The 19,552-nt window shown below is 34.7% G+C and overlaps 1 protein-coding gene across 2 annotated transcripts; it reads right to left on the bottom strand.

Annotated features, from left to right (window-relative positions):
- Positions 1-1,640: 1,640 nt before the first annotated feature.
- On the bottom strand, positions 1,641-19,336 carry LOC121382554 (sperm flagellar protein 1-like). Of its 2 annotated transcripts, none has more exons than XM_041512013.1 (6): positions 19,061-19,336; positions 11,022-11,133; positions 10,257-10,453; positions 9,448-9,571; positions 6,818-6,923; positions 1,641-1,995 (listed from the first exon to the last, which is right to left on the bottom strand). In XM_041512013.1, exons 1-6 carry the CDS (start codon positions 19,185-19,187, stop codon positions 1,840-1,842), a joined length of 822 nt encoding a protein of 273 aa, XP_041367947.1. In that variant the 5' UTR covers positions 19,188-19,336; the 3' UTR covers positions 1,641-1,839. The 2 variants fall into 2 exon arrangements, with proteins under 2 accessions (XP_041367947.1, XP_041367948.1); XM_041512014.1 differs by having other exon boundaries at positions 1,856-4,346.
- Between the last annotated feature and the right edge of the window lie 216 nt (positions 19,337-19,552).

A 19,552-nucleotide genomic window follows, 5' to 3' on the forward strand; every position in this document is an offset into this window, starting at 1 on the left:
TTAACCCCTACCCCTCTATTTTTTAATATACTGTTAAAATGTTATCCACATCATAATTTCACATTACATTTTATAACTTGTTGTTTATATTTATATAATATTCATTGTCAGTAATAAAAGACTATACAGTGACATATTGTTTCCAATAGCTAGGTATATTTAACACAGTGTAAAGGAATGACAATCGTTGTTATAAAGAACAGTGTCTAATAAAAAATGACTAAAATACATACATTTCATACACATGTATTTTAAATAATATATACAATGTATGTCATTTGAAACACGTAACAATATCACAGAACTATTATCACAGATTGTCATGGCAGAAATGTCACAGTGATTATGTACAGGTGTACATACATGTACATACTAAAATCGTACAAAGCAATTAGAAAGAAAGAAATGTTTTATTTAACGACGCACTCAACACATTTTATTTATGGTTATATGGCATCAGACATATGGTTAAGGACCACACAGATTTTGAGAGGAAACCTGCTGTCGCCACTACATGGGCTACTCTTTCCGATTAGCAGCAAGGGATCTTTTAGTTGCGCTTCCCACAGGCAGGACAGCACAAACCATGGCCTTTGTTGAACCAGTTATGGATCACTGGTCGGTGCAAGTGGTTTACATCTACCCAATGAGCCTTGCGGAGCACTCAATCAGGGTTTGGAGTCGGTATCTGGATTAAAAATCCCATGCCTCGACTGGGATCCGAACCCAGTACCTACCATACCAGCCTGTAGACCGATGGCCTGCCACGACGCCACCGAGGCCGGTGCAAAGCAATTAATACCACAAACATTATAAATGCTCCACTAAATATAATGGTTACTGCATTACTACATGTATGGGTAAAACGCATCATTTCTTATTCATAATTCCTTTTCTTATTCGATGTGCGGAAAATTTATCTTAACACAAAAATGTAGCGGGTTTCATCTTTAAGACTGTGTGTAAATTCAACATAATTAATTAAAAGCCATTATATTTGGGTAATTGTTTGCTGGTCCCATATTATTTTAATAACTTTTGATCACTGTCAAGTTTGTTTTGTTTAACGACACCACTAGAGCACATTGATATTATTAATCATTGGCTATTGGATGTCAAACATTTGTTAATTTACACACAGTCTTAAAGATGAAACCCGCTACATTTTTCAATTAGTAGCAAGGGATCTTTTATATGCACCATTCCACAGACAGAATAGCACTTACCGTGGCCTTTGATATAACAGTTGTGGTGCGTTAGCTGGAGCGAGAAATAGCCCAATGGGCCCACCAATGGGCTACGTCCCGCCACTTTTGATCACTAAACATTGTTTTAATAAAATCTGACCCATGATACACTGATTTATAAATCTTTCACAGTCGGGTTTTCATCCATTTATGAAAACGACCGATATACCCATTCGTCTAGGATTTGTTAAATGAGGAGATATCGCTTCTTTTTGTTACGTCACTGTGTATGTTTCAGTGATGTCACGCCACTGTCGTTCTGCTAGTTAAAGAGTCTACCGCTGCCAAATATAGTCACATTCAACCCACATTGTTTACAATTGTCACAAATGAAAAGAATGATAATGGATGATAAACAGAATATCCCCCTCGTGTCTTGTGATATCATAATTAATCAGAACTCGTTGATAAAAGTATAAAAATCCTCGGCAAGACTCGGATTTCATACTTTTATCCACTCGTGCTGATAAATTATGATCTCACAAGACACTCAGGGAGTATCCTCTATATCCCATCATACCATTTGTTGGTTTTCTGTTAAACAATTTCAAGCTCTGTAAAACATTTCTGGATGTTAGTATAAAATAACTATTTAAATATAGTCATAGTTTTTGCTTCTATGCCTTTGCATAGATATGAAAGGCATTTTTGGATACGGTAATTCTGATGCTCTTTCTTCCAAGTCTTCAAGTTTTAAATCCCTCATATATATTAATTGCTCCAAGTGTCTAATTTTTGCCTGTAAAACCTGAAAAATATAAAACGCATGCAATTTGTTTCACAAATGTGTCACACTAGCTATTTAATAACTAGCCTGGATCAGGTCAAATGTTAAAAAAACAAACATGTTATAACACTAGATTTACACCACTGACACACCAAACACCTTATGCACTTCTATGTAAATTGATATGTATTGAGTATGGTAACTTCTTGAATATAAATGTCTATATAGAGAACGATAGAAGTTTTCGATCTATAGTCCTTCCACAGGGAACACCTTTTTTTCTTACTATGGAATCTACTATAAGTTATTTATTTCTGAGCGGACTGTTTTCTAAATTGCATACAAAAATTGTATTTTTTTTAATTTCCAAAATACTTTTACTTTTCTTTTTAAGTCAAACCAAACTGAAATTATTAACAAAAATGGGACAAACTATAGGTAACATCCAGCCAGTTATGAAGCACACTTCAATTTGCTTCATACCCATTCGACATACATATGTGAAATTTGGAATTAATTTCCAGTTCTGTTCAGTTGTATTGTGTTGGTGTGTCAACGATCAATGACAGAATGTGGTTCAGTTTGATAACCAGGTTGAAGTTATGATGCAACAATACAGACCAAGGCATGACATCATATGAAAGAACCCACCTGTTACATCATAACCATACTTGATGTTCTTTCATTTAATTCGATGTGTTTGCGGCCAGTGTGTCAGAAGACAGTGTCATGGAATCCATTTACAATTCAAAGTGTACATCAATGCACATTTGGGAAACTGATTTTGGTGTGGCATGGGTTTGAGTGCTTGCCAAGATGCAGTGGATCATAGTCAATTTCCTATTCGGCTGTTTTCTTGTCACAACCAATGTTCCATGACTGACATATCAAAGCCAGTAGGAATGTGCTATCCTGTTTATGAGAAGATACATATAACAGAGTCCTAGCTGCCAACTGGTAATAATGTCATGTGATGAGAATTCCTTCTTTCCTTTTCTAGATTAGTGTTTCTCAATTTTTCTCAGCCCAACAGCCCCATTAAAAGAACACTAAGGGCTGGTGCTCTGAAGATTTCTTTTACTGTACATAAATTATGTATATTCAATTATGGCAACTTTATTGAATTAAGACAATAAATCATAACTATGTTTTATAACAAAAGAGTATCACTAATTTATAAAATAAAATATGTTACCATCACCTCCTGCATTTCAAAATGCTAATCAAAAGGGTGAGACCAGTAAACCAAGTAATACAATCCATGTTTGTTGAACAGTCTATAACTGCTGTTTAATGAAAGTGTGTCAGAAAAGTGCATGAAAATACCAAATGTCTGAAGATAGTAAAAGGAGGAGATAAATCTTCTTAAAAACCATCGCAATAGGTTAACAAATCTTCATCAGGGACTATATTTGGAGTAATTTTAAATGAATGTTTAAAATAAACGGATAACTGGCTTAAAATCATAAGTTAAACTAGATTTAATAGCCATAAAAGAATTTGGTTTATAAAGAGTGCATGCACAAAGTTTCAAAATAGAAGTTCGATGAACAAGTGGGATTATTTTTTTAGAAATGGTGAAAGTCTTGTGCACTCTATCTAACGAGTTCAACAACACCTAGTCTTATTTTACAGAAGAGTAAAATTGGTAAATAAACGTTGATCTCATAAACAACTGAGCAGTTGTTGGATTTCTGTCTAAAAACAACTTTAATGATTCACCAATCTGTTTCTGCATCTACTGCATTCAACAGGTATGTCAAACATTCAAGCATCAGAATAATGCAGTATGTCAAACATTCAAAAGCATCAGAATAATGCAGTATATAAATGCATTATAAAAGTATTATTAAAAAGTTACATTTACTTTCAATATTAGATTAAAGCCTCGTAACAAAATAACACACTTTAATTAATTAATTATGTGATATCATTTGACATGTGGATTAAAGGAAACACTAATATAGGAAATCCTATGACCAACCCAAGCACCTTGCCCTGAACAAAACCATACAATGTGATTATGCGATATAACACAAAAAAACTCTTCACAGGAAGACGGTTATCAAAAGAAAAGAACACAATACAGTCTTTGTGCACCAATAGCTTTCCCTGTATTATTAGTACACTCATAGCAAAGGGCTCATCATAGAATCATTGTTAATACGTGTAGCATTCAACAAGTGTTACAACACAATCAGTTGTTATGGGTGTGAACGTCGAACAGTCAGTTGTTATGGGTGTGAACGTCGAACAGTCAGTTCATGCAACTGTGAATCTTGCTTTTGGCGTGCTCTGCTTTCTAAATCTTCTATTCTCATGTCTTTTAAATGCAATAGATGTTCTAATCGCTTAAGTTTCGTGTGCAAAATCTGAAAATAAGTTAAGTTATTATGTTAGTACTCGTTTATTTTGCACAAGAACATACCACTCATCCACTATGCGGTCTCATGGTATATATTCTTACACAAAATAAACTTGTGCAATAAATAGGAAGCGAAAACAAAGCATGTGAGGTTTTGTATTTATTACATACCTTCTTTTATTATTTTTTTACAACAATGTTTTTTAATTTAACATCGTAACTACACTTTAAAAAATCTATGATCATGGATTTACGTAACAGTAAGAATCATACTCTTCGACAATCTTGTAAAATGTTTCAAATACAATAAATTTGTAAATCATATATGACATAAGTAATAAAATGGTATATTTATCCTGCAACTCAAAAAGAAGAGTGGGGGAATCATCTTTAATATGCTCAAGCTAAACAAACATGTTTTTTTGCAGTGTGACAAACAATTTGTGACTTCAGTCTTGTAATAATTGTTACATAATTTTGTCTCATTCAGAAACAGTGTTTAAAGTAATAGTTTTTAAATAATTGCATAATATTTGTTACATTTCCAATAACACCAAAGTTTATTTTGATTGATATTAACAATGTAAAGAATATGCAGTTAACAATCTAGTCCAAGTAAACGATCACATGACAAGCAATAACCTGCTAGTAGCAGTTTACCAGTACTTTAAACAGTCAATATAATTAGTCACTACAAACAGTGGTTGCAGGATAAATATACACTGTACACACAAACACACAAACACACAATAAAGAAAGAAAGAAAGAAATGTTTTATTTAACGACGCACTCAACACATTTTATTTATGGTTATATGGCATCAGACATATGGTTAAGGACCACACAGATTTTGAGAGGAAACCCGCTGTCACTACTACATGGGCTACTCTTTCTGATTAGCAGCAAGGGATCTTTTATTGCGCTTCCCACAGGCAGGATAGCACAAACCATGTCCTTTGTTGAACCAGTTATGGATCACTGGTCGGTGCAAGTGGTTTACACCTACCCATTGAGCCTTGCGGAGCACTCACTCAGAGTTTGGAGTCGGTATCTGGATTAAAAATCCATGCCTCGACTGTGATCCGAACCCAGTAATTACCAGCCTGTAGACCGATGGCCTAACCACGACGCCACCGAGGCCGGTAAACACACAATAATGCCATCCTTGTGGGCAGTCCTGAGTTTGCAGCCATTGCAAGATGTTTCTGTCTAACAGAGCCTTTTGGGAGACTAAAATTACCCATTAAATACTTTTTCTTGTTTAGAATACCAGTGTCTGTACATCCAATGTTTTACAATAGTGTACTAATGTCTGCAGCAGTCACTCTTCTTTTTACTTTGTAATATGTATTTTTTCGTATGTACAAAATTATTGCTAGGAAAAATCTGATTTGAGCTACTACAAATAATAGGACGACAACAAAAACCTTGTTCATACAGACACTTGATATTCTACACAGGGAAATATCTTTAATATGTAACTTTAGTCATCAAGAAGGACTACAATGGCAGCAAACTCAGGAGAGACCCTTTAAAATATCTTTCTTTGCTGCAATCCTACCAGTAACTTTATCAGCGGATATTTGACTTATGTCAAGTTTAACATTTTCAGTGATCTATAAATTTGCAATTTAAAAAATGTGAAATGCATTGATTTTCAGAAATGGTAGGGTTGAAACAAACTTTTTTTAAAGCAAGATTTGTTATTGCAGCATCTATATATGATGTCATTACCAATAACAAAGTTAGGTGAAATTAACTTATTGCCAATTATTATCATCTCTATAAAGGTGAAACGACATATCAGGTGATACAAGATGCATTTTAAATACTGACATTATGCATTAACATCCCAGTAGTGGATCCAGAAAATCCATTTAGAGTGGGTGCCCAGTGACATGAGGTGGAATGCCAAGGGAACTTTGGGGGAGGTTTGGAGGGGGATCATAAAAAACTGAACATTAATATACAATAAAATTATAACTATCGCAAAATTTAGGAAGGGGGGGGGTGGGGGTCAGGCCTCTGGGCCTCCACCTAGGTCTGCCTCTGCATCCAGCTAATATTAACCAAATGCATCTGACAGGATTATCAACATGCACAAATTAGATGCATTAAGCCAAGAAGCATTTTGTCTTTACATTATATTAAAATGTGGTGAAAAGTTACCATCTACTGCTCATTTATAACATTCCAGAACTATGATAATGTGCTGCATAAAAACTGTGAGAAAAAATGATATATCATAACAATTTATTTTAATAAAATAATTCTTGGATAAGTTGATTTAGTTGTCTGAAGTAATACGATGAAAGCATTTGCAATAATTCCTGCCAGTACTCCCAAAGCCTCCATATAACTTTTTAACTTAATACTTCATAAATATAAAGAACATTAGACAAATCTGATATGTGATTAAGAAATAATTTATCACAAAGACGTTAGGCTACTGATTTTAATAACGGTTAAATATATCACCTGTATTGTCTCTTCTTTTGCTAAACACTCCTGAACTTTTTCATCCACAAGTGCTTTTGGAACATTGTCAACAATTGGTGCATAATAATCCCTACTGGAATATAGGCTAAAAAACGAAGAGAAAAACAACACAGAAATAAAAAATGATATTACTAAATATATTTTCGTTACAAGTCTTATAAAATTAATTTTGAACTAAAAATACAGAACCTACTTTAAACACCCACTAAATGGATATAGTGTAGCGAAGCGTTTTTATGCTAAATTTGTAACTGTTATACATCGATAAATTAACAAAAAAATTACAAATAATTCTTATAAAACAAATAACACAACTTATTTACTTACAAATACACATAAATCAGTTTCCATGATGTCCTATTTGATGTAATAACATAATTTTTGGAGGTTTATTGAAGGATAGCATTTTAATTATTATTTTTTTAGCAATGTCGCTCAAACAGAATAGGGTAAAACTTATAACACCGGAAAGTTTGTATTAGCCATGCGATCAGTGATTATTATTTTTTACTAGCCTCGATTAAAAATTCACTAGCCCTACTTTATTTTAAGTTAATAAAATTTTACTAAATAATAGTAATAATCAGATATGTCACCTATAGAGCTTAAAAACACAAACATTGAGGGGTTGGTGTGGGGGCAGGATATTCATATTTACAAAATTGACTTTTCTGCAACATTAGACTTTTGTTTTCACTAGCCGTCGGGCATGGCAATAGTAGTTATTTACTAGCCCAACATTGAATATCAATAGCCATGGGAGTGGAGCTACCATAATCTAGAAGCCCTGACTGTAATAACAGATACTGAGATTGGAAGCTAGGGTTAGGGTTGCACAATGGATAGAATAGTGACCCCATTTAAAATGTATGTAAAATATCAACCAAAACCATATCATACTTTTTGGACGTAGAATATGGAAAATGTTTGACAAACAGCAGAAACATGAAAATACTGTACAGATGATTAAAAATCCAGAATTCTGGATAGATCTGTAAAAGTTCCATCTCTGTAATTATTACTGATGTTCCAAGCATCGATTATAATCTGGTTGGGCTTCACCGATGTGATGATCCATTATAAAAATACTTAACTCGATTGTTGTGGAAAATATTAAAGGGACACGCCCTAGTTGTTAACCCATTACACCGTTGTTTTTCGCTATTAAACCCATTTTTTCACAAATAAAATTGCACTTTAATTACCGTTTATTTAGAATATACATTTCCATTCACCTGAAGTGTTTTTTGGTAATCCTGGTAATCCTGGTGTTTGTAATACCACAAAATTTATTTTTCGTATTTCTTAAAAAGCCACGTGCCTCTGAGAAAAAAACGTTGAGCAGACAAGGTCTAATCTATTTTTAGAGGGGATATTCCCATTTCAATGTCACAGATGTTGGTATACCACGTAACCGTTATCATTTTGGTTCGGTTTGTTTTCTCGTGCACGATTCGCGCAATCAACATCCGATTTGTTGTCGTTTGCATGTTGTTCATTTGTGAGGTTTTTCTTGACAGTTCGTGAACATTTTCATTAACAATAAAGTTCAGACAAGTAAGTATCTCAATACAAAATGTTACAAACCCTTAAAACCAATACTTTTGCTAAGTCTTATGATATCTGGAGAGGGGATACAACCTTGGGGGTGGGGGGGGGTGGGGGTGGGGGACACAAGCTATATTGTTACCTTTATTTAAATAGAGTAGGAAACAAAATCTTACATTTTCGTCCTGGGGAGGGGAAGTGCCTCTCCACCCCTGACGACAACGATTACTACTACTATCACTACTACTACTACCACCACCCAAAAAACAAAAAAAACAAAACAAACAAACCCCACCCTACTACCACCACCACTACCACCCACCACCAATAATAAACAGTGCATCTAATTGCTAATAACAATAGGTTAGGCACTAGTACCCGGTTCCGAATAGCAAATGTAGGGTAATTCCGGTTTATACAAAATATATAAAATTTATTATTTCAAACACTGTAGTATAGTCAACATGGTCAGTGTCGTCTTATTCCGATTCACGTATTATGATTGCTGCAGCAGCCACTTCCTAAACAGAAGCACCCATGTTCGTAAAGTAACTTCCTGTTCCAAACTTATTCCTTTCGTTGTCCAGGACAAAACAGTTGGAACATGTCCAGGAGAGGTGAAAGGAACGCACCCCAAGTCTGTGCGCACTCTGTGAAATTTGTCGTGACGAAGGCATTTTTGTGCTTCGAGCGACATCTAACGGTGACATCAGAATACTAACTTTCAAAATTATTTCAAGCAATTGGGACATGGGGATTCCCATGGTATTTATCGATATAAAACCTGCTTTTTCACTCCCATTTTATAAAAATGTGATCTAAGTGTGTTACAGGTTTGTAGATTAACCAAAATTATAATTTATTTTCGCTGGATGGAACTAGGGCGTGTCCCTTTAAGTTTAGACAATGGAATTGGCATAAATAAGTAGGGATTTGGGTTTGTATTCATGTGTACATAAAGAATACTCATACTGAAAAGGTATTCAAGGTAGCGTCATTCCAGTAAACACAACAACAGATAGAAGGTAAAACTAAAAACTTAAACATAACAAATGACTTACGGTTTTCCCGGATGTGAGTTTGGCAGAGATCGGGGCGATTGAAATCCTCTAGGTGAGTGAAACGTTCTGGGATTACGTTTCTCATAAACAGATCCATTGATGCTTTGAGTCACATGTGGAGGTCCTGAAATGCAATTTATAATTGCAGGTTAGAACTTGAGATTCAGACTATAATGCTATACACTGACAATCAGAATGGTTTTGCTGTGGTGATTAATAAAGCCCTGCCCCCACGCCCAAAACTCTCTCTCTCTCTCTCTCTCTCTCTCTCTCTCTCTCTCTCTCTCTCTCTCTCTCTCTCTCTCTCTCTCTCTCTCTCTCTCTCTCTCTCTCTCTCTCTCTCTCTCACACACACACACACACAACACGTAATTAACTTTAGCAGGTTTATAAATACTGGTCCAGGTGTTAAAGTTTTATCCAAAAACCCTGAAATCATGCGTATTTTAGCAGGCCATGCTATGAAAAAAAACTGAGGGAAATAATTAATTGCTCCCATAACTTAGACTATTGAGGAGCAATTTAAGATATTACCATATTGAAAATTGATATTTAATCCTTTAGTAGTACTTTTTTTTTTTTTTATTCACATGCTAAGGGGAGCAAAAAATTAGTTTCCTTGAACAAGTTTCAGGGAGTGATAGGGAACCAGATTGATAGCTCCCCTTAAACAGCAAGGTCCATTTCAGGATATCTTAAATCACAACAGATACATTTACATATATGATACAGTACAGATGAACAATAATATAAGACAGTGTCCGACACTGAAGTCTAAAAGTACCTGTAAGCAAGGACAGCGTTCTTACCTGAAAGATACATAACATCAGAACTTGCGTTAGGATGTGAATGTCGGTGGAACGTCGTTGACGCCTTCTCCAGAGCCTTGTCCAGCTGTAGCCTGACCATCATGAGAACTCGTTCGATGACCTTCACTTTCCCATTGGCCAGCGATCTTATAACGTCATCCGAGAGATCCATATTCAGCTTCGTCTTGAGAACCCGTCTGTAAACAAACACACTTGACACTTTATAAACTTGTTTTCTCTAACCTAACCAACTCAGTAAAAGCAACATAAATTACAGTTCTCCACAGAACTAATTGTTTCTTGTTCAGTACTTATTCCTTTTATGATATATTTAATGTCTCTGCAGAACACTAATATACTCAGTTGCTACAGAGTATTTGATCCAGGGTGAGATTACCTACAGGAAAGAAAGAAAGAAAGAAATGTTTTATTTAACGACGTACTCAACACATTTTATTTACGGTTATATGGCGTCAGACATATGGTTAAGGACCACACAGATTTTGAGAGGAAACCCGCTGTCACCACTACATGGGCTACTCTTCCGATTGGCAGCAAGGGATCTTTTATTTGCGCTTCCCACAGGCAGGATAGCACAAGCCATGCCTCGACTGGGATCCGAACCCAGTACCTACCAGCCTGTAGACCGATGGCCCGCCACGACGCCACCAAGGCCGGTAGATTACCTACAGGATTACAACTGTGTAAAAATCAGCATTTATAATACCCAAAATGGTGTAAATATCTCAGGGAGAGGGGTATTACCTGTTAAGAAGATACCAGTTTTCCATCTTCTGATTCGTGGCTGCAGCGGGAGTGTAGTTATGAAGTTCAATCCATCGTGGGAAATAGTGCTTGATGATCTCACAACACAGTACTAAAATAAGAAAATTGTACTCTATATGGCAGTCATTCAACAGTTCAAAATCTGTTATCTGTGTGCCCCAACAATATTGCAATGTTGTTAAGACCATTCACCTTTTAAACTACATGCGAGTCTATTAAAAAATATCCCACCACTGTCACTGTGAACAAATTTTTAATTATTTCTTTTATTACAATAATAATTATCTTATTTCTTATTTATTGTTTGTTTGAATAAATACTTGATAAAAATTATTTGCAATAGAAAATGTAGCCATGACTTTCTATTTTCATGAATGTATGTACGTGTATATGTATGAATAACAAAAATGACACATGATTTACAAATTAGTGGTTACATAACTCTTGATACCCCCACTCTGTCCCCCATAACATTTTGTATGGTGTGACTTTCCTCCCCATTTAGAGCATTAAAAACTATTTAATGGCTATATACATACTGCAATTACATGTAGTAATTGGTCTAAAGTTTTTAAAATATAACTAGGCAACTCAAATCATTATTGAAGATGTATTATGAAGTATTAGTGATTTTAACATTTAGCAAAATATTAGTGATATAAAACTTTAGCAAGGTTAACACTAACAAAAAATGATAATAAGCTAAAGTTGTATGAATACTATTATTAGCTGAAATAATCCCTTTAATGTATTTTGGCATTATGCAGCTCATAGACAACTTAAATTTAGTAGCAAAATTGCAGTAATGAGCATGCTAACTAACTACTGTTGTTTGCTATCCTTTTGGTTTAATCAACAGCATGTATCCATTGCTTTGTGTTCAGTTAATCACCAACAAAACAATCACATAAAACTTTTTCATAACAGTCTACTGGACATCTCATTAAATGTAGCATAAAAAAATATTAACATCTTGTATGACCGTACTAAATTTGCTAAAAATTAACATGTATGCTCACTAACATTTCCCCTGATTTACAGTTAATTACATACTATAACTGTAGTTACTGTATTATGTCTATATTTTAATGTGCTGGGTAATTAGGATTGATTTATTATAAATATAGAGAATAATACATGAGTGGCCGTTAGACACCATTTATCTCACAAGTTGTTTTAAAATGTATCTAACGAGCAAAAGCGAGATTGATACATTTTAAAACAATGAGTTGTGAGATAAATGGTATCTAACAGCCACAAATGTATTATTCTATTTCTTACATATCTTAAAAAAACAGGTTTTAAGCAAATTTGAACATCTTTTTTTACTAAATGTTATTTACAGTTGTTGCACTTGTAGCTGACTTACGTGTCACAGTCACATGAATGTCAAGTTAACTATACATCACAGTCTAATCAATTTTCATCATCATGATTGTGTAGTTTTTTTATTGGATGTATAACACTGGTGACCTGGTCATCACCTAGGAGCAGCCAGCCGTATGTCTTGAAATTGTGAAAACACATATGTACTACATGTGTTAACAACCATGTGTAAACAAATATAATGCATGGTGTTCTCACCAACAGGTGTGTAAGAAATATATATATTCAATGTATAAAACAACAAATGTGAACATGAATGGTTAAGAGAATAGAATTACCAAATGCAATATATAAACTTGTCGGAGATAATTTTTAAATGAATGTTTAATTGCAGAGTTAAGCTTCAATTACCGTAGATTAAAAGATTTCTTGTCCACCACTATGTTTTAATTTCGAAAAAATAAATAAAAAATGTATTAAGAAACAAGAAATCTGTACTTTTCAGTGCACTGTGATGAACATCCATAGGTTAATTAAAACATTAACAGAAAAGTAATACTTATATCTTGCCTTTTTACTTTGTAACGTTGAGACAAAAATGGTAGAGAAGGCATGGATATAAAAATGTATGTGTGGGGTAATGCGTGGAGTGATGTGTGGGGTGATGTGTGGGGTGATGTGTAGGGTGATGTGTAGGGTGATGTATATGGTGACATGTGGAGTGATGTGTTTGTGATGTGTAGGGTGATGTGTGGATGTGTGAAGTGGTGTATGGGCGATATGTAGGGTGATGTGTGAGGTGGTGCAAAGGGCATTGGGAGATAAAAGACAGTACATATAAAACATCCATTGCTGCAAGTTTTGTAGTAGTACACTGGCTGCAATGAGAAATAACCCAATGGGCCCACCGACAGGGATCTATCCTAGACCGACCACACATATGCCGAGACCTTTACTACTGGACTATGTCCTGCCCTGGCATTAAAAAGACCTTGCTGTGCTCAGAACAGACAAAAAACCTACTGTGCCCAAATAAGTGAGATCTAAAGGCCTAAGTAATCTATGTGATAACAGTAGGTTTATTTTCTCTTTCTCAACAAAGTGTTGAAATAAACAATATGCTAGATACCAAATGACAGGCCTCAGTTGTGTTGTGGTTAAGCCATCAAACATAAGACTGATAAGTACTAGGTTTATAGCCCGGTATCAGCTCCCACCCAGAGCAACATTTAAGGATGACTCAGTGGGTAGGTGTAAGACACCTACATCAACTTTTTTCTAATTAACCATTAACAACAAAACACCAACCCTTGTTTTGGACACAGTGTCCAGATAACTAAGCTTTTGTGCCCAGGACAGCATGCTTGAACCTTAATTGGATATAAGTACGAAAATAAGTTGACACGAATTAATGAATGATACCAATTTGTAACAAATAGTTGTAGTTTAAAAAAAATATTCAAATATGTTAATTTTTTACCCTGTGTAATTCAAGTATTAGGTATTGTTCATGATCGAAATAAAGAAATGTAATATCTAAATTAAAATATTTCCCTGCATTATAATTACATTAATTAAATTTATTTTATATATTAGTGTATACATTTCTTTGTTGAACCCTGCTAGTACATACTCTTGGTTCTATCACAGTAACATACACTGGGAGTAAACACTCTTGGTTCTATTACACTAACATACACTGGGAGTAAATATAATTACCAACAGTTCTATAGAAGGGGCAATTCATAATATACCTAGGTCTTACACAAGACCTGCAGTACATTAAACAAGGTTAACCGTTTCCCACTATCTTTTGAATACAAGAAAAACATGCCAACCATTATTATGACTACAATGGAAACACCAAGTATGTTCATGTCTACTTTATTGCACGTTCACACGAAGTACCCATTATATACCCAACAAAAATTAATATATTCTCTTTATTGAACCTCAACAGCTGGTCAAAAACCCTGCTTTTTAGCCAGACACCTCACACAGGCAATTTATAATTCATTCCCATTTCAAGATAAGTCAGATCTGTTGTGGCAACAGCCCGTATCGCTTACAGTGAGTGTGACGCTGGATTATTTAGGCCCCATGGATCGATACAGACATCAAATCACTGTGCCTAGTAACCTTAAAGCATCAGTGATAAACCCCAAACAAACTAGCATGAGTAGGCATTAGTACTGACATATCTATTTTTTTCACTTCACCACTGATTGATTAAGGCCATGTAATAAAAAACATATTGTTTCGGTTACCTGTTCAACTCATGAAACTAGCATAAGAGCTATCACATTTAGGTGGTTGTGGTTGGGGAGGGGACAATATATTTTATATACACACCAAATACAAATAATAAATTTTTTCAACCAAGTATTCATCTATAGGGATAAACATAAAGACCAATAAATAGATTGTTATACAAGCTGATTTTACAAAACAAGTGTCTTGATTTTTGTATAAATCCTGACATGAGTTTTATAAAACCAGTACGACACACACTTGAGGGTAATAATTTCTTTATTATCCATATTATTATTGTTATTTTTTTTTATGAATAACTAGGGCTGTCTCAAAATATTTCAACCACAACTAGAAGGAGATGATGACATGAAGGAAGGAAATGTTTTATTTAACGACACTCTCAGCACAGTTACGGTTATATGGCGTCAGACATATGATTAAGGACCACACAGATATTGAGAGAGGAAACCCACTGTCGCCACTTAATGGGCTACTCTTTCCAATCCAATTAACAGCAAGGGATCTTTTATATGCACCATCCCACAGACAGGATAGCACATACCACGGCCTTTCATATACCAATCGTGGTGCACTGTTATGGGTGCAGGTGTTCGACTCACTGGCTCCTCCGCCCAGTACAAAAAAAAAAAAATTGAGGTGGGTGGGAGAGGGGGTCGCCCGTGCTGGCATGTGCAAAAGTTTTATTTCTAATGTTTGGGTATTTAAAAAGTTTATACCAGTGCTCCTAAATAGTTTTTATTTCACAAACTTTGCTTTTTAAAAATTCATAACCTCTATTTTTTTACCCCTCACCATCCTACCAATTAATGGTTTGACCAAAATAACACCACGGCTGAAACGTAACTTTAAAATCATGGTGGCCAGCATGGCTTGTTAAAACAGGTTGTTACTGGTCCTGGTTACATTTCAATAGCCCTCAAAACTAAACCTCTCAGAAAGATACACATATACAGTGAAACCTCTATAAACTGGAGTCCCTCAAAACTGGACCCTCTGTAAACTGGAATTCCCTCAAAACTGGACATTTTTCATGGTCAGTTTTTAAAAATCAGTGCACAACTTGACCTCTCTAAACTCTCTCAAAACTGGACATTTTACTTGGTCCTTAGGGTGTCCGGTTTACTGGAGTTTCAATGCATATCTAACTGATTCATGTAGTTGCCCAATTGACCACCTTGGTAAAATTCAGTTGCTCTTAGCTCATGAACGTTGCTTCAGGTGATTGGCGTCTGCTACATGTAATTTTCAACCTTGGAATTTACATTAAGTAATATATATATGTACAGTGTAGGCACGTTCATTCTCGATCTGCTACTTAAAGCATTCTTAAAAGCCTATTCACTTTACTCAGGTGACAGCTCGTGGTTGCTTCGTGATACAAACATTAAGCTCTTAGAGTTTTGCTGCCGTGTTATCATACCTAGGTTGATTTGTGCAGACACAAAATTCCAGGGGTAAAATTATGTATAATAAAATCTTGAAAATTAATTCATATATTTTGACAATTTTTTGAAAAATTACAGTACCCGTAATTAAGAAAACTGCTGTTTAAAGTTTGTCAAAATACATGACATGCAGTGGTCAATTTCAAAACATTTCAAACTCATAACCACCTAGTAGGGGCACTTACGGTATGTTTGTTTTTATTACGTACACTCAAATCAATTTCTGGCAGAAAGCCTGAACATAATGTGTTGCTATTTCTTAAGGGTCTGATAAACATTGTTATTACATCTGATCAACAGATAAATATCTACAATACGTGTACGCTGTAGGAATATGACATATTTTCAATATGCCCTCATACATCACAGAGATTTAGACTTAACCTTCTAATGGTTGAAAAACTGCACCATGCATACACTGTCACATAAAATGAGATAAGGATGCAATAAAGTTTGCATATATTAAATATGACAGTGATGCACTAGTTGGTTCTTACAATGCATTTATTGATACAATATTGTGGAACTAGCCTTTGTACTGGTATATTTATGTAATGCATGGCTGGAGTATCTGAAATGTACACCTGATACCATATAACTGCTTGGCTGTCAAATTCGACAACCAGTGTAGGAAGCCAAAACAATGGTGCTACAATATCCTGTCATGGACAGGAGACAAAATCAGTTCACATGATTTGTACTATAGATAATTGATTTATCGGTGTATGTGAATTATATAAAAGTTCTGCATACCTTAATCAATTACAGGTAACTCATACATGCACTGAAATTTATCATCTTCTGAAGCTAGTCAAATTTAATTAATTTCAGAAAGCATGGCTCACAATAGGAAGTAAAATATTGCTTGTAAACTGTTATTTTATTTTCAAATAACAGATCAAAAAAAGATACATTCTGTATGTCTTGCTAAGAAAAAAATATGACCTGCTAGAAAAAAAAGACAGCATGAGGTGAAGGATGTATACAAACAGTTAGGACCTCTGAGATGTATTTTAAAGCATTATGCAACTAAAACATAACAGAGCTAACATATATCATTAACTGAATAGCAGATGCCAGCCCTTGAAATAAGTTGCGGATGATAGTTCAGGGGCCTAATTCACTAAACTCTTGCAACTTTGCGATCTCGCAGTGTAATTCTAAAAGACTTGCAAAGAGGATGCTTTGTTGTCTAGCAGAGCCTAAGAGACCTTTGTGAATTAGGCCCCAGGTATTGTATCAGTTATATCTTGATGTTTTCCCATAACGTACCAATACAATTGTTCACAATCACATTTTTCTTTATGGTTTAAACGATTAAAATTGTCAGAAGATGAATAATAACCAAACAAAATAACTTGTTTTATAAAAGTAATTATATTTATCGTATTTCTTATAATGCTAAAAATCTGATACCTTTTTAATTACTAAACAACATCACATAGGATTTCATTGCATGAAAATTAAATGGGTCCTACTTAACATTGAAATGCACTGAAATTTACTGACCAAAATTTTTGATGTTATATACAATCCTTTAGTATATATACGTATGTCATTAAATTTTAATAAGATCCCTTGAAATTGGAAAACTATTTTGCCTTCTAGTTAATATTTTGAAACTAAGAAAGAAAGAAAGAAGTGTTTTATTTAATGACGCACTAAACACTGTATTTACAGTTATATGGCATCAGACACAGGGTTTAGGACCACACACATATTGAGAGGAAACCTGCTGTCGCCACTTCATGGGATACTCTTTTCGATTAGCAGCAAGGGATCTTTTATATGCACCATCCCACAGACAGGGTAGTAAATACCACAACCTTTTATATACCAGTCGTGATGCACTAGCTGGAATGAGAAATAGCCCAATGGGCCCACCGATGGGGATCAATCCCACACCGACCACGCATTAAGCAAGCACTGTACCACTGGGCTACGTCCCGCCCCTCGAAACTAAAAGTTAGTACGGTAACTGAATCGGTTAATCATCCATACATTATAACATAGATCTCTCTCTGCTATTCACCTGCAAGGTCTAACAAAATAGACAGCTTAAATTCACTTTTTCTCAAGCCGTTATTTCTAGCCCTGGAAAGTGAAACGATACTCCACTGAACCAATTAGCTGTTTATTAAGATTTCAGTTCCATATACAAAAAAGTTTGGAAGCATAAATTACATTTTAGAAGAAAAAAAGGAATCTATAGTCCTTCGCATCAGGGAACTTTGTTTTCTAACCAGTACAAGTTATTTATTTCTGAACTGATAAAACTTTTTTCTAAATTGTACACAAAAATATATGCTCTAGTGGTGTCATTAAGCAAAACAAACAAACTATTCAAGGATTTACAGTATATATTGTACCCAGTTTAGTGTTATTGTAAGGTGATGTAAAGTGACGTCATTCAAATTAAGAATTAGCTGTATTATTACAATGCTTTGGCACATTAAAATAAAAACTGGTCTACTAACCATGACCCATTAAAATTCTATATTCAGCAGACGACGCTGTTTACAGGTCTGTATGTTTTTATTTTTCTTAATTCTGGACACGATATTAAGTTCAAGTTTTAAAAGATGAAAGAAATAAAAAGTACCTTTTGTCAAATGTTGTATATGGAACTGAAATCTTAATAAACAGCTAATTGGTTCAGTGGAGTATCGTTTCACTTTCCAGGGCTAGAAATAACGGCTTGAGAAAAAGTGAATTTAAGCTGTCTATTTTGTTAGACCTTGCAGGTGAATAGCAGAGAGAGATCTATGTTATAATTACCAAATGTTTGATATCCAGTAGCCGATGATTAATAAATCAATGTGCTCTAGAGGTATAGTTAACAAAACTTAATTTTATTTTTGGCTGTGTGTGTGTGTGTGTGCGTGATTTGCTGACAGGTGATAAATCCACATTTGATCCAAAACAGTTATGAATAGTTCAACAGGCACTGAACTGCATCTCTTAGACTCTTACCTCCATCTGAAAAATCTTTTCCAAAATTTCTTTTAGGTCTGGAGAACGGTATTCTATCCAACCATTTGTAAAAGTTTATAAGTTCAATGTCATCACAATAGTCTTCCATTTCCATGGTTGTCGTCATACTTTTGAAAAGGTTTAGCCATTTGAGTTTCAATAGTTTGTCATATTATGCTATTACGTACGTTATTATTTTCCTTTTTTTTCTCCTCGTGAATTTATTTTTCGACAACAGTCGTTTTCAATGTGAACAAGCTATCGGTCACTAAGTTAGTGACGGAGCTCATCGGCCACTAATACTACTTCCGTCAACATCATGTACCGTATACCGGATATTGCGAGCTCCGGCGAGACAGACAGACTATTGAGTGGTAAGATTCACACTCTAACACAACTATAATCATATGTTTGACGTTAAATACCTTTACATTGATAATTTTTCAAGTTCACTGAAAACAAATATTTCATATTTTAATTAATAATGCACTA

This window comes from Gigantopelta aegis, chromosome 10 (assembly GCF_016097555.1).
Source record: "Gigantopelta aegis isolate Gae_Host chromosome 10, Gae_host_genome, whole genome shotgun sequence".
NCBI lineage: Eukaryota > Metazoa > Mollusca > Gastropoda > Neomphalida > Peltospiridae > Gigantopelta > Gigantopelta aegis.

Bases quoted from the DNA above. Each gene is read 5' to 3' on its own strand.
- LOC121382554 (XM_041512013.1), bottom strand. From the start codon at position 19,187: ATGACGACAACCATGGAAATGGAAGACTATTGTGATGACATTGAACTT. The intron at 11,134-19,060 runs GTAAGAGTCTAA...TTCTTATTTTAG, and splicing joins AAAAGATTTTTCAGATGGAG to TACTGTGTTGTGAGATCATC. The intron at 1,996-6,817 runs GTGATATATTTA...TATATTTTTCAG, and splicing joins CAAAAGAAGAGACAATACAG to GTTTTACAGGCAAAAATTAG.